Genomic DNA, 16,409 nt, shown 5'->3' on the forward strand with positions numbered 1-16,409 from the left:
TGTCTTGGGGAGCCGTCTGACAATCAGCACCTTCCTGAAAGCAGCCTCTGGTCCGATGGTCTCTCTGGCCAGGCTTACCATCTCCTTCACCACATCTTCCTGGCTTTTCTGTAAGACAGACAGACAGACCACAAGTGGGGAACCACCTCCAACTGGGCACGGACATTCGAGAACGAAGAAAGTATCACCAAGAACAGATTGGTTGAAAAATGGGTGCTGTGGCTTTCCATTAGCCAAGCTGTAACGCTGTATGGAGCTGTCTCATACCACGTTACAATTGTGTATCTACCTCTTCTACTCTCCTCAGCACCTGGCCTGTATCTGTGGTCACAAAGGGAAATCTGTTTATAGGAAACCATTAGAATAGCAGGGGTCACCACCATTATTTTGCATGTACTCCTAAACATCCCCATTTGAAAGTAAAATGTTATGTAAAAGATATGCTGGAAATGTTCCCTGCATGCCTGGCTGGAAAGAAATAGAATGGTATCAAACGTGCATTACATTCACTCCATTCCCACCATTGTTATGAGTCATCCTCCCCTCAGCAGTCTCCTGTGATGCAGACTATTCACATGGTATCTCTATCAGAAGGTGGAGAAGGGGTCTGTCCATGGAGATCAGTCTTTTCTCTATAAAACCACCAGGTGGCAGAAATGCAACTACAACTCAGGTGTTGCATACCCTTTTGATATTGTTTTATTCTGGGAACTAAAAACGTTTTAATTCATTATATTTGTACTGTAACTTGTATATTAACTTTTGGAGTAGGCTACTAGAATCACAGAATAAGGCCGTGGAATAAGAAATCACGTATCCTATAACAACCCTCATGGCTTGATGATGAAAATATATTATAACACCCTAGTAGCCTAATAATCTCCCGGAACCGTATGCTATAACGCTTGAGGTCTCTCGTGGGCGTGATTAGCGTGTTTTCCTTGGTTTAGCTATATCTGTGTCAGAAGTGGGATGGCCCCAGTGTACCCTATAATATTTTCTACACAGACAAGAAAGCAGTAAAGTACAGTACATTGTTTTCTCATGTGATATCAAATGTCACTTGCAGTATTAGGCATTTCCAAAGACCACAATATATTGACTCAACAGTCAATCTGGTATTTTGACAGAAAAAAAACTGAAACAGGAAGTATTCGTGTAGCCAGCTGATGGTAATTGTAGTTGAATGAGAAGAGCTCACTGTGGCAGTGAAAGACGGACGCGCTGAGACAGAGAGAGCAATTCGCCGTGGAACTGTTTTAATTTAAAACTATTTATGCCACGACAAGAGAAATAGCTTACACTGACAGAAAGCATAGGAATATAGTGGACTGGAGAAGCACACTCCTGGTCCTTTAAAAAAAATCTTTAATAAAAGTGTCAATCCAAGCGACCCGATAGCTTTCACACAAGGGCGTGTGTGGGTCTCGGGGAGCACTGGCTCGCTTTTTATCCCTTGCATGTTGTTACTGTATATATTTGATATTTTTGCATCACTTGGGTCCGGAGGATTTGCTTGAGGATGGGGTGTACCCTGAGCACGGACGATAAGGCGGCGGTGGAGCGCAGTAAAATGATCGACAGGAATTTGCGGGACGACGGGGAGAAAGCCGCAAGAGAGGTCAAGCTACTGCTCCTCGGTAAGGGAAGTGGTTGTCCTTGCTTCGTCCCGCAACGTGATACATTGGGGAACGAAACAATGGTTATCCGTGAACTTCACTAACTGTAATATTATCTGAGGATTGCGACATTGTAACTAAATGTCAAACGCACTATTTACAGTGATATAGAATTGGTCTGCATACATATAATGGCAACAATTTGTATTGAGAATTCTTGCACGATTTCATACAATTCCGCATAGCACACAAGCTGTCGTCATCAAATTTAAAACATTGTCAACTTTTGCATAGACTACCTTGAAATCACAAAGCACATTGGCTACAGTGGATTGCCTAATTAACAAAAATTTAAGAATAATTTCTGATTTAGCCTATAGGCAGAACAATGGTCGTTGTCCACGCTGGCTCATCAGTTCCAGCCTTCGGTGTGTAACCACCCATGCAGGCAGTTGCAACAAAGTAGCCCCCTTTGTTACGCTTGTCCAGCAACACAAATGGTTTCTCTGGGCCATATTCATTGGCTTAATCCTCCCATTATTTAGCACCTTGTCGCCTGTCTGCAGCATTGTGTTTGAATGCTATGTCCAGCTGAGTGAATATGATGTTTCCAATTTGGTAATTGGCCCAGAAACTGTTGGAATAAAGAATTGCAATAACTATACTACTATGTTCAAAACATTTGTTTGAGACTTCATCACCTTTTTTGCTACTTCAGGCATAGATGTAGACTGTTTATGATTCCGCCATTGCTTAGATAAACATAGGTCTAAATTAAACTTGAGGCTCTTTCTTACCACTACCCTCATTGGTTGGTGCAATAGTGGATGGACTTATCCCCGAGCTTAGCCTACTGCACAATATGTTTTACCTAAAATCAATTAAAACCGTGGAAATTCCATTGACAAACAAACAATCCCATTCCCTGGACAGAAACGAGTGATTGTTTTTGAAATACTGCTCTACCATCCATTCCATTGGGGAAGAGATCTCTAGAGTTGACACGCATGTCATATAATATTTTCATGTTGAGTATGGGTCACAAGGACTGGATGTGTCTTCTCTATAAATAAGGCTATTCTTCACTGATGCCATGAGCAAGAACGGCTGTCCTGAAATGCCTGTATAACTGTAGGCCTGTCAGTAGATGGCTATGAAAGCTTTTGGTGAGGACATTGTCCCTGTTCTGTTGTTCTGCTATTTTCTTCTGGTTTTACATGTTGATATTTACCATTTATAAACTGGGTGGTTAGACCACTGAATGCTGATTGGCTGACCACGGGTATGACAAAACATTTTATTTTTACCGTTCTAATTACGTTGGAAATCAGTTTATAATAGCAATAAGGCACTTCGGAGGTGTGTATGGTCATATGGTATAAACGTCTTCCTTGTTATTGAGAGCCTAGGCTACGTTCATCTGTCTTGCTATGAATGATGAAACTGATTCGAAGCAAGTCGGGTCAAGTACTATGGCTGCAGGCTGCGACTGAGGTCTCCAACTATTCCTCTGAGTGAAATTATAAAGTTTGTAAAGTCAATACCAGACCTGTGACGTCCAATATTTTGAACTCTTTTGAAAATGGTCTCTCCCAATATCATATACAGAACAAAAATATAAACGCAACATGTAAAGTGACATTTTCCATGCGCACAAAAAGCGTTTCTCTAAAATGTTGTGCACAAATTTGCTTACATCTCTGTTAGTGAGCATTTCTCCTTTGCCAAGATAATCCATCCATCTGACAGGTGTGGCATATTAATAAACTGTATTAAACAACATTATCACTACACCGGTACACCTTGTGCAGGGGACAATAAAAGGACACTCTAAAATGTACAGTTTTGTCACACAACACAATGTCACAGATGTCTCAACTTTTGAGGGAGTGTGCAATTGGTATGCTTGACTGCAGGAATGTCCACCTGAGCTGTTGCCAGAGAATTGAATGTTAATTTCTCTACCATAAACTGCCTCCAACATAGTTTTAGATAATTTGGCAGTATATCCAACCGGACTCACAACTGCAGGCCATGTGTAACCATTGCAGCCCAGGCCCTCCACATCTGGCTTCTTCACCTGCGGGATCGTCTGAGATCAGCCACCTGGACAGCTGATGAAACTGTGGGTTTGTACAACACAAAAGATTCTGCCCAAACTGTCAGAAACCGTCTCAGGGGAACTCCTCTGCATGCTCGTCATCCTCACCACTTGACCTGACTGCAGTTTGGCGTCGTAACTGACTTCAGTGGCCAAATGCTCACATTTTATGGCCACTGGCACGCTGGAGAAGTGTGCTCTTCATGGATGAATCCCAGTTTCAACTGTACCGGGCAGATGGCAGACAGCGTGTATAGCATTGTGTGGGTGAGCAATGGCAATGTTGTGGCAATGTTGTGAACAGAGGGTGGTGGGGTTATGGTATGGGCAGGCATAAGCTTACGGACAACGAACACAATTACCTTTTATCTATGACAATTTGAATGCACAGAGAAACTGTGATGAGATCCAGCGGCCCATTGTTGTGTCATTCATCTGCCACCATCACCTCATGTTTCAGCATGATAATACACAGACCCATGTCGTAAGGATCTGTACACAATTCCTGGAAGCTGAAAATGTCCCAGTTTTACCATGGACTGCATACTCACCAGACACATCACCCATTGAGCATGTTTGGTATGCACTGGATTGACGTGTACGGACGACCAAGTGTTCCAGTTCCGACAATATCCAGCAACTTCACACAGCTATTGAAGAGGAGTGGGACAACATTCCAAAGGCCACAATCAACAGCCTGATCAACTCTATGTGAAAGAGATGTGTCATGCTGTATGAGGCCAATGGTGGTCATACCAGATACTGACTGGTTTTCTGATCCACGCCCATATCTTTATTTTAAAGATAGCTGTGACCAACAGATGCATATCTGTATTCCCAGTCATGTGAAATCCATAGATTTGAGCCTAATTTATTTATTTCAATGGACTGATTTCCTCATATTAATTGTAACTCAGTGAAATCTTAGAAATTGTTGCATTTTTATTTTTGTTCAATGTATTAATAATAAAAATAAATGGTCTCTGCCAATATCATACATACCTATACAAATAGGTGCTATGTACATGCTGTTGCTTTGATGATCACGCTCTCCGAGGCCGACGTGAGTAAGGTCTTTAATCAGGGAAACGAAGGCAAGGCCGTGGGTCCGGAGAGTATTCCAGGGCTCGTTTTCAGGGAATGTGCAGATCAGCTGGCAGGCATCATTTTCAACTTCTTCTTGTTCAAGTCTTTTATCCCCACATTTTAAGATGACTTCCATCATTCTGTAATCATGAAGTGCGTTGAAAGGCTGGTTATGGCACACATCAACTCCATCATTCCAGACACCCTAGACCCACTCCAATTTGCATACCACTCAAACAGATCTGGAGATGACGCAATATCAATTGCACTCCATACTGCCCTCACCCACCTAGATAAGAGGAATGCCAACGTAAGAATGCTGTTCATTGACTACAGCTCAGCGTTCAACACCATCGTCCCCTCAAAGCTCATCACCAAGCTTAAGACCCTGAGACTAAACACCTCCCTCTGTAACTGGATCCTGGACTTCCTGACTTCCTGACCCCAGGCTACCACGCTCACCCTCAACACGTGGGCCCCGCAGTGGACTGTGTTTAGTCCCCTCCTGTAGTCCCTGTTCACCCACGACTGCGTGGCCACGCATGACTCCAACACCAAGTTTGCAGATGACATGACTGTGGTAGGCCTGATCACCGGTGATGAGGAGACCGCCTACAGGTAGGAGGTCAGTGACCTGGCAGTGTGGTGTAAGGGGACAACAACCTCTCCCTCAACGTCAGGAAGTTGAAAAGGTTTGGCATAGCTCCTCAAAGTTCTACAGCTGCACCATTGAGCGCATCTTGACTGGCTGTGTCACTGCTTGGGTATGGCAATAGCACTGCCCTCGATCGCATGGAGCTACAGAGGGTGTTGCAGACAGCCCAGTACATCACAGGGACCAAGCTCTCTGCCATCCAGAATCTCTATAGCTGGCGGTATGAATGGAAGGCCCGGAAAACCAGCCACAGACTGTTCTCTCTGCTTCCGCACGGCAAGCGGTACCGGTGCATCAAGTCTGACACCAACTATTAATCCTAATAGTAATGTGATGGTGGTCGTCGGACTTTGTCGGTTGGCAACCAACTTTAAGGTGTATTACCACCACTGACTGCAGTGTGGACTGCAGTTCCTCTTTCAATAACCCACGTGGCTATATGCTCCTAAAAATCAATGAGGAGAGGTGGGACTTGCAGCACGTCAAAAATCGAACCAAGTTCTATTTTAGCGTCTGGCTGTGCAGATGTTTGTTTACGCGCGTGAGAAGTTTAGATGAAATGATTGACTAATATGTATGTGTCAATTTATTTTGCAACGCAAGGTCAGCTTGTTAGAGTTTGCAAGAAGGGCATTTCACTGTACTTGTGCGCGTGACATTGAAACTTTTTTGCGCGTTGGCACCCTGACATGCTTCCTGTGTCAGCCGTTCAGGTTGGTAACCAGGTAACACACCCAGCCTCGTCAGATGACCGTGAGATATGCTAATAGAGGAGCAACAGGAAAGAATGTTCTAGATCAGGTCTAAACCCTAACATTCATTATGAATTGAGAAGGTGTACTCATGGAGAGGAATAAGATGTTTGTTTACCTATTAGTCTTTTCAGTTACTATGCTTCTATCACAAAAGTCTCAATTCCTCTCATCTGCCTCCTAGCCGCCCCACTAAACATACTTTGTTTAATTACATCCTGGTCAAGAGGTCACAACCATATCAGTGACGCTGATGGTGCATACATCGGCACAGGCAGCACCTCAGAAATGGTGGTGAATATTGACTACTAAATCAATTCAAGGACACCAACCATCAAACATCCATGTTTTACATTGGTAGGCGTTGATGGGCTGACCCTGTCCATGTCTGTGCTGTGGACTTCATGGGGGGTGGCATACTGTAAGAAGCACGCACACATAAGACAATTGTTGCATTGTCCAGATGCATGTAAGCATTTCATTGGCCAGTGTATGCCATGTGTATCCTGTACATACGACTAATAATACACACACAGCATAATGAGCAATCTGTCAGCGGAGTATACCGGCATCCTGCTGTCAGAGGAACAATCATTTGTATGAGGAGTGCTATGAATGTTTGGGTGTATGCTGTCAAGTCTGTACAAGCAATATCTTGTCTATATTAGGCCGACTAGACCCAACCACGTTGGTGTCAAGAGGATTCTGTAGGTGTTCTATGTAAAGCATTATGGGTAGTACTTTATTTTACAGTACTAATGCTTCCACTTGTATTTCCCTGATGTTTCATAGGAAATTGTGTGTCTTTCTTGAACTTGAAATAGTTCAACACATGGTAATAACCTGTTACCACATTTGTAGCAATAACTCTCAAATAACCTAGGAATTGCTTGTTTATCACTATCTGCTATTTTACCATGTCAGTCATCCCATCTGGGGATTTAAGTAGGTCTACTGTAAACTGAAGTGCTTATGAGGAATTCACAAGCTTCCATTCCTCCAGCACCGTCCCGTTAGATCTGCTACTGGTCTCTTCCAGTAAAGTATCGGCCCGCATGGAGTTTGAGGAAACATTCTATTATCCATTGATTTGGATGTGGGCAGATGAATCCAGCTGATTTAGCTACATGACTCCCTGATTGGTTAATTAATGTTACTGTAACTTGTGAGTCAATCACAGGCTCAACAGCTCCCGAAGGTAACAAGGAAAAGAGAGGGGGATGGTGCCAGCTCATGTCGCTAATGTGGTTCCTGGAGAGTGAGTCAGGCCTAGCCATAAGCCGTTCAGCTCTGTCCCCTGTCCCTCAGCCGTGTCCCTTGCTCCCCCTCAGCCGTGTCCCTCGCTCCCCCTCAGCCGTGTCCCTCGCTCCCCCTCAGCCGTGTCCCTCGCTCCCCCTCAGCCGTGTCCCTCGCTCCCCCTCAGCCGTGTCCTTCGCTCCCTGTTTACCAGGACAGCCTGGCCAGAGGACTGTATGCCCTGGCCAGCCTAACTGAAACCCAGGCAGGACAGGCCCTGGTTTCTTCTAGTGACCCAGACCGATAACCCCTCGGCTCAATTGATCTGAAAGCTCTCCTCAACTCCGTGACAGGCAGAGAGACTGAGCTCTGAGAGAGAGCAAGGGAGAGAGAGAGTGGGAGGAACTCCAAAAGCTATTCTCCCCACCCTAGTGTTAAATAAAAGCTCCAACTAAATCATCATTTAAGATTAAAATACAACAGAGCTGTCATTTGGAATCAAGACCTGATTGTAGCCAATCCCACCACAGCACTTTGAAAAACGTTCCTTCATTGTTGACATGCATTCCATTCATGTCCTCTTTTTACTCTGTGGAAAACCACCTTGGGGGAAGTTCTAGGAGAGATGGATTGGATGGTTGGTGGGCTTTAGTAGTACTGTTCTATAAACGTCCATTTTGTTTGCAGGCCTCAACAATTTTTCTTAAAATACAGTCGTTTCCCAACCGCCAGAAAGCAGCTGCCTCGCTGTGGTTTTGGTCTGGCTCTTTGATGGGTGTATCAAATTGTGGGTGGGTAACATGACTCTGTCTGTCCCAGCCCACGATGTCCACTTTTCTGCCGTTGCTTTCTCTAATGGCCATGTGGCTCAAATCAGGGCCATTTAGACTTTAAAGTTACTGGGGTGGGGCCACACCCCTATGACATCACTAGAGTTGAAGGACAGGGCAAGGTCAGTTAGGCAAACAAACGCTCCAGTCTAGACTGACTTAAAGAAATGTCGTAAGGGAACAGGACCATGGCGATATCATCTAATAATTATTCCTATGACTTGCTAGCGTACATTTTGTTGACCCTATGCAGGGTTTTGTGTTCCATATATTGACAAATCACGTGTGTGTCGGGTCAGACAGTAAAACATATCTAGAGGGAGGGTTCAGTGAACACACAACGGCCTGTAAAGAGGGTATGTTTATTCTAGATTGAGAGGCAGCCAGCCAGTGTGTGGTAGGGAGTGGAATGCTGTGTTGTGTCGCTGCCTTGGCACTGAGGCCCTTAGCAGAAGGAGGGAGGTGACTTTACCTGCTGCCAATGCTGTGTGTCTGTGTGCGCGCATGTGTGTTTTTATGTGTGTTACAGTGCACGTGTGTCTGCTGTCTCGTCGTCCCTCTGGGGTTCTTAGTGTTTGGCTCCGGAGCAATGAGACGTGTTAGTCCTCCTCTCTGGGGCCAGAACCACAGCAGTGACGTGTAATTAAATCAATTTGTCCTCCGGTGAAAGCCATTCCATTAGGCTGAACAGTAGGAGGTACCTGCCTGGGGTGCACACTGTTAAAACACACACATTCTCACACACTCACTCTGTATCAGCATGCTCTAAGGCTCTGGAGAAAGGCTTGTCCACAGGAATTCACTTCTACATGTTGGTTTCACGTTCTCTTCTGCGTTAGGGAATGTTCCAGGCCCCTAAGTTTCACTTGCCACAACGAGAAGCCCTGGCGTGTGTGTGTGTGTGTGTGTGGCGTGCATGTGCTCATTGTCTTGCTGTATTGCAATACTAGCTGGGTCTTGTGAGATGGGAAGGTTGGGTGTTACAGAACTAGCTTCCTCCTGGCAACTCAGATTGGTGTTCTGAATAAACAGTAAAGAACTTTAATCACACTAGTAACAACAACATTGTATTAAAATGTTATATACTACTTTGGTAATTGCATTTTATTGCATAGCAATGGCATTTGTAATTACACCACATGAGTTGGGACTGTCTTATTCCACTACTGAACTTCTATAGAATTGCAAAGTAATACTAATGAGTAAAGTTTAGACTGACATGGCTATAGTTCCCCTTTTTTCTGACTGTGTTTGTGTCCGAGCTGAGCAACCCCTATGGGAAGGGACTTAGCAAGCCCACGAAACGAGTGTAAACATGAGTGTGTTTACAGGGGCAACACATATTTCCCAGTGGTCTGACTCTCCCTGAGTGGAAATGTCCACCGGTGGGTTTTATGTCAAGGGGGAGGGGCCTGCCTTAGTCAATCTCCATGACACAGCCTCTACTTATGCGTTATGGGGACATTGCGTGCATTTTGGGGACATTTGCCTATCAATAATACATGCCCTGACTATGGAGATGAGCCATGGCTACACAACCTCCACAAACCCTCCTCGGGTGACCGTGTGGCGAGCGCTTTGGTACCGGACCCGGTTGCCATGGCAGTGTGACGGAGGTACGGAGCCCTGAGCAGCAGCCAGGCCCAAGCAACACTTGTTCTGTGTTCCCTGCCTCTCTCATAGGAGTATTGCCATGTCAATCACCTCTCCGCCTCGCACTCATTGGCTGCTAGCTTAGTGTCCACCCTCCCGGCTCTTGTCCACGTGTGAGTGGTTTACACAGCCTATCAGTCAGTAATGTGTAATTTCAATATAGAAGGCTTGTACCATCTTGAAGTAACACAATATGTGCTCATAGGCCCTTTAAGGAAAACACTGGTTACAACTGGTGGTATATCAGAGCTGACAACTAACTCATGTAATGTACAAAGACCCAATGACCAGATATTAACTGGCTGATAGCAGCGTTGTGTTGATGGTGTGTTAGTGGTTTCTGGAAACTACTGCAGGCTGCATGCTTCACTGCTGTTAATGTAGATGATGGGGACTGTACTGCCTGTGATTTTGTACTCCCATCCCAACGCACACACTCATCACTCTGCACTCTCTGAATGTTACTGTGTTTTGCTATGGTGCTGCTCATTCAGTGAGTCTTGCGACGCTGCCTGGGATGCGTCGTTGGTTCCTGCTGCAGTAGGTAGTTCCATAATGCTGTGTTAGTGCTGCTGTCGAAATGTGCTCATAAAGGGAGAGGTGGGGAGGGTCTGTATCGACCGGACGGCTGCAGAGCAACGCTGTGGGTCAGATGTCAATACAGAAACACAGGAAGGGAAATGATCAGTGTGTTTGACCACCTCTGGGTTCTACACTACGCTCCAATTAAAATGGGGTTGGATAATGGCCTGTAATGAGTAGCTCTTTACAATTGGACTTTTCTTTGTCAGTTTGTTTGTCAGTGTAATCCCATACCAGGCAATCAACATTATGGTCAGTGTTGGCTTGAAATTCCACTGCAGATTCGGAACACATCGCTCTTATCGTATAATTGCAATTAGTTCAATTATAGGCTTTGACTGGTTTGGTAAATGTGTTCTCTCTCTCAGGTGCTGGTGAGTCGGGGAAGAGCACAATAGTCAAGCAGATGAAGTGAGTATGTTCCTTCCATTCTTCCAGATGCCATATCTGCCACACAATCAAAACAAAGCATTGTTTCTGCCTTTCTGTGGGGACAGTATTCAGAAATGAGTAATTGTTATTGTCCTCGTGCCCCATTCAATTCAGATGCTGTAAACATTGTTACCTGGATAGTGTTGTTATCAATGTTCGTTTTTTCCCCCCTGTCATGTTATGATGGAAAGGTTGCCATTGTGTTGGGGGTTATTGGTCTGCTATTTTTCTGTCTTATTTTGTTGCTGTTAATAAAAATGAACATAACATGTTCTCAAAAACAGAAAGTGTTGTGTTGCTCCGTGTTCCTCATGGTGGTTGACTAGTTGTGTTGCTCCATGTTCCTCATGGTGGTTGACTAGTTGTGTTGCTCCGTGTTCCTCATGGTGGCTGACTAGTTGTGTTGCTCCATGTTCCTCATGGTGACTGACTAGTTGTGTTGCTCCATGTTCCTCATGGTGGTTGACTAGTTGTGTTGCTCCATGTTCCTCATGGTGGTTGACTAGTTGTGTTGCTCCATGTTCCTCATGGTGGTTGACTAGTTGTGTTGCTCCATGTTCCTCATGGTGACTGACTGTAGTTGTGTTGCTCCATGTTCCTCATGGTGGCTGACTAGTTGTGTTGCTCCATGTTCCTCATGGTGGTTGACTAGTTGTGTTGCTCCATGTTCCTCATGGTGACTGACTGTAGTTGTGTTGCTCCATGTTCCTCATGGTGGCTGACTAGTTGTGTTGCTCCATGTTCCTCATGGTGGTTGACTAGTTGTGTTGCTCCATGTTCCTCATGGTGGTTGACTAGTTGTGTTGCTCCATGTTCCTCATGGTGGTTGACTAGTTGTGTTGCTCCATGTTCCTCATGGTGGTTGACTAGTTGTGTTGCTCCATGTTCCTCATGGTGGTTGACTGTAGTTGTGTTGCTCCATGTTCCTCATGGTGACTGACTGTAGTTGTGTTGCTCCATGTTCCTCATGGTGGCTGACTAGTTGTGTTGCTCCATGTTCCTCATGGTGGTTGACTAGTTGTGTTGCTCCATGTTCCTCATGGTGGTTGACTAGTTGTGTTGCTCCATGTTCCTCATGGTGGTTGACTAGTTGTGTTGCTCCATGTTCCTCATGGTGACTGACTGTAGTTGTGTTGCTCCATGTTCCTCATGGTGGCTGACTAGTTGTGTTGCTCCATGTTCCTCATGGTGGTTGACTAGTTGTGTTGCTCCATGTTCCTCATGGTGGTTGACTAGTTGTGTTGCTCCATGTTCCTCATGGTGGTTGACTAGTTGTGTTGCTCCATGTTCCTCATGGTGGTTGACTAGTTGTGTTGCTCCATGTTCCTCATGGTGGTTGACTAGTTGTGTTGCTCCATGTTCCTCATGGTGGTTGACTAGTTGTGTTGCTCCATGTTCCTCATGGTGACTGACTGTAGTTGTGTTGCTCCATGTTCCTCATGGTGGCTGACTAGTTGTGTTGCTCCATGTTCCTCATGGTGGTTGACTAGTTGTGTTGCTCCATGTTCCTCATGGTGGTTGACTAGTTGTGTTGCTCCATGTTCCTCATGGTGGTTGACTAGTTGTGTTGCTCCATGTTCCTCATGGTGACTGACTGTAGTTGTGTTGCTCCATGTTCCTCATGGTGGTTGACTAGTTGTGTTGCTCCATGTTCCTCATGGTGGTTGACTAGTTGTGTTGCTCCATGTTCCTCATGGTGGTTGACTAGTTGTGTTGCTCCATGTTCCTCATGGTGACTGACTGTAGTTGTGTTGCTCCATGTTCCTCATGGTGGTTGACTAGTTGTGTTGCTCCATGTTCCTCATGGTGGTTGACTAGTTGTGTTGCTCCATGTTCCTCATGGTGGTTGACTAGTTGTGTTGCTCCATGTTCCTCATGGTGGTTGACTAGTTGTGTTGCTCCATGTTCCTCATGGTGGTTGACTAGTTGTGTTGCTCCATGTTCCTCATGGTGGTTGACTAGTTGTGTTGCTCCATGTTCCTCATGGTGGTTGACTAGTTGTGTTGCTCCATGTTCCTCATGGTGGTTGACTAGTTGTGTTGCTCCATGTTCCTCATGGTGGTTGACTAGTTGTGTTGCTCCATGCTCCTCATGGTGGTTGACTAGTTGTGTTGCTCCATGTTCCTCATGGTGGTTGACTAGTTGTGTTGCTCCATGTTCCTCATGGTGGTTGACTAGTTGTGTTGCTCCATGTTCCTCATGGTGGTTGACTAGTTGTGTTGCTCCATGTTCCTCATGGTGGTTGACTAGTTGTGTTGCTCCATGTTCCTCATGGTGGTTGACTAGTTGTGTTGCTCCATGTTCCTCATGGTGGTTGACTAGTTGTGTTGCTCCATGTTCCTCATGGTGACTGACTGTAGTTGTGTTGCTCCATGTTCCTCATGGTGGTTGACTAGTTGTGTTGCTCCATGTTCCTCATGGTGACTGACTGTAGTTGTGTTGCTCCATGTTCCTCATGGTGACTGACTAGTTGTGTTGCTCCATGTTCCTCATGGTGGTTGACTAGTTGTGTTGCTCCATGTTCCTCATGGTGGTTGACTAGTTGTGTTGCTCCATGTTCCTCATGGTGGTTGACTAGTTGTGTTGCTCCATGTTCCTCATGGTGGTTGACTAGTTGTGTTGCTCCATGTTCCTCATGGTGGTTGACTAGTTGTGTTGCTCCATGTTCCTCATGGTGGTTGACTAGTTGTGTTGCTCCATGTTCCTCATGGTGGTTGACTAGTTGTGTTGCTCCATGTTCCTCATGGGGGTTGACTAGTTGTGTTGCTCCATGTTCCTCATGGTGACTGACTGTAGTTGTGTTGCTCCATGTTCCTCATGGTGGTTGACTAGTTGTGTTGCTCCATGTTCCTCATGGTGACTGACTGTAGTTGTGTTGCTCCATGTTCCTCATGGTGGTTGACTAGTTGTGTTGCTCCATGTTCCTCATGGTGGTTGACTAGTTGTGTTGCTCCATGTTCCTCATGGTGGTTGACTAGTTGTGTTGCTCCATGTTCCTCATGGTGGTTGACTAGTTGTGTTGCTCCATGTTCCTCATGGTGGTTGACTAGTTGTGTTGCTCCATGTTCCTCATGGTGACTGACTGTAGTTGTGTTGCTCCATGTTCCTCATGGTGGTTGACTAGTTGTGTTGCTCCATGTTCCTCATGGTGACTGACTGTAGTTGTGTTGCTCCATGTTCCTCATGGTGGTTGACTAGTTGTGTTGCTCCATGTTCCTCATGGTGGTTGACTAGTTGTGTTGCTCCATGTTCCTCATGGTGGTTGACTGTAGTTGTGTTGCTCCATGTTCCTCATGGTGACTGACTGTAGTTGTGTTGCTCCATGTTCCTCATGGTGACTGACTGTAGTTGTGTTGCTCCATGTTCCTCATGGTGACTGACTGTAGTTGTGTTGCTCCATGTTCCTCATGGTGGTTGACTAGTTGTGTTGCTCCATGTTCCTCATGGTGACTGACTGTAGTTGTGTTGCTCCATGTTCCTCATGGTGGTTGACTAGTTGTGTTGCTCCATGTTCCTCATGGTGGTTGACTAGTTGTGTTGCTCCATGTTCCTCATGGTGGTTGACTAGTTGTGTTGCTCCATGTTCCTCATGGTGACTGACTGTAGTTGTGTTGCTCCATGTTCCTCATGGTGGTTGACTAGTTGTGTTGCTCCATGTTCCTCATGGTGACTGACTGTAGTTGTGTTGCTCCATGTTCCTCATGGTGGTTGACTAGTCGTGTTGCTCCATGTTCCTCATGGTGGTTGACTAGTTGTGTTGCTCCATGTTCCTCAGGATGGTTGACTAGTTGTGTTGCTCCATGTTCCTCAGGATGGTTGACTAGTTGTGCTGCTCCATGTTCCTCATGGTGGTTGACTAGTTGTGCTGCTCCATGTTCCTCATGGTGGTTGACTAGTTGTGTTGCTCCATGTTCCTCATGGTGGCTGACTGACTGTAGTTGTGTTGCTCCGTGTTCCTCATGGTGGCTGACTGACTGTAGTTGTGTTGCTCCGTGTTCCTCATGGTGGCTGACTGACTGTAGTTGTGTTGCTCCGTGTTCCTCATGGTGGCTGACTGTAGTTGTGTTGCTCCGTGTTCCTCATGGTGGCTGACTGTAGTTGTGTTGCTCCGTGTTCCTCATGGTGGCTGACTGACTGTAGTTGTGTTGCTCCGTGTTCCTCATGGTGGCTGACTGTAGTTGTGTTGCTCCATGTTCCTCATGGTGACTGACTGTAGTCGTGTTGCTCCATGTTCCTCATGGTGACTGACTGTAGTTGTGTTGCTCCATGTTCCTCATGGTGACTGACTGTGTTGTGTTGCTCCATGTTCCTCATGGTGGTTGACTGTGTCGTGTTGCTCCATGTTCCTCATGGTGGTTGACTGTGTTGTGTTGCTCCATGTTCCTCATGGTGACTGACTGTAGTCGTGTTGCTCCATGTTCCTCATGGTGGCTGACTGTGTCGTGTTGCTCCGTGTTCCTCATGGTGGCTGACTGTGTCGTGTTGCTCCGTGTTCCTCATGGTGGCTGACTGTGTCGTGTTGCTCCGTGTTCCTCATGGTGGCTGACTGTGTCGTGTTGCTCCATGTTCCTCATGGTGGCTGACTGTGTCGTGTTGCTCCATGTTCCTCATGGTGGCTGACTGTGTCGTGTTGCTCCATGTTCCTCATGGTGGCTGACTGTGTCGTGTTGCTCCATGTTCCTCATGGTGGCTGACTGTGTCGTGTTGCTCCATGTTCCTCATGGTGGCTGACTGTGTCGTGTTGCTCCATGTTCCTCATGGTGGCTGACTGTGTCGTGTTGCTCCATGTTCCTCATGGTGGCTGACTGTGTCGTGTTGCTCCATGTTCCTCATGGTGGCTGACTGTGTCGTGTTGCTCCATGTTCCTCATGGTGGCTGACTGTGTCGTGTTGCTCCATGTTCCTCATGGTGGCTGACTGTGTCGTGTTGCTCCATGTTCCTCATGGTGGCTGACTGTGTCGTGTTGCTCCATGTGCCTCATGGTGGCTGACTGTGTCGTGTTGCTCCATGTTCCTCATGGTGGCTGACTGTGTCGTGTTGCTCCATGTTCTTCATGGTGACTGACAGTAGTTGTGTTGCTCATGGTGGCTGACTGTAGTTTTTTTTCTCTGTGTTCCTCATGGTGGCTGACTGACTGTAGTTGTGTTGCTCCGTGTTCCTCATGGTGGCTGACTGACTGTAGTTGTGTTGCTCCGTGTTCCTCATAGTGGCTGACTGACTGTAGTTGTGTTGCTCCGTGTTCCTCATGGTGACTGACTGTAGTTGTGTTGCTCCGTGTTCCTCATGGTGACTGACTGACTGTAGTTGTGTTGCTCCGTGTTCCTCATGGTGACTGACTGACTGTAGTTGTGTTGCTCCGTGTTCCTCATGGTGACTGACTGACTGTAGTTGTGTTGCTCCGTGTTCCTCATGGTGGCTGACTGACTGTAGTTGTGTTGCTCCGTGTTCCTCATGGTGGCTGAC

General features: G+C 46.1%; 1 protein-coding gene across 1 annotated transcript in view; it reads left to right on the top strand.

Moving 5' to 3' along the window:
- The first annotated feature begins 1,020 nt into the window (after positions 1–1,020).
- The window catches only part of LOC129838253 (guanine nucleotide-binding protein G(i) subunit alpha-1-like), a 36,760-nt gene continuing 21,371 nt past the window's right edge, over positions 1,021–16,409 (top strand). The window contains exons 1-2 of the mRNA XM_055905073.1: positions 1,021–1,640; positions 10,883–10,925. Coding sequence (XP_055761048.1) covers positions 1,523–1,640; positions 10,883–10,925 — 161 coding nt within the window. The 5' untranslated portion in view covers positions 1,021–1,522. The remainder of the gene's footprint in view (positions 1,641–10,882; positions 10,926–16,409) is intronic.

This window comes from Salvelinus fontinalis, chromosome 39 (genome assembly GCF_029448725.1).
Source record: "Salvelinus fontinalis isolate EN_2023a chromosome 39, ASM2944872v1, whole genome shotgun sequence".
Classification (NCBI taxonomy): Eukaryota; Metazoa; Chordata; class Actinopteri; order Salmoniformes; family Salmonidae; genus Salvelinus; species Salvelinus fontinalis.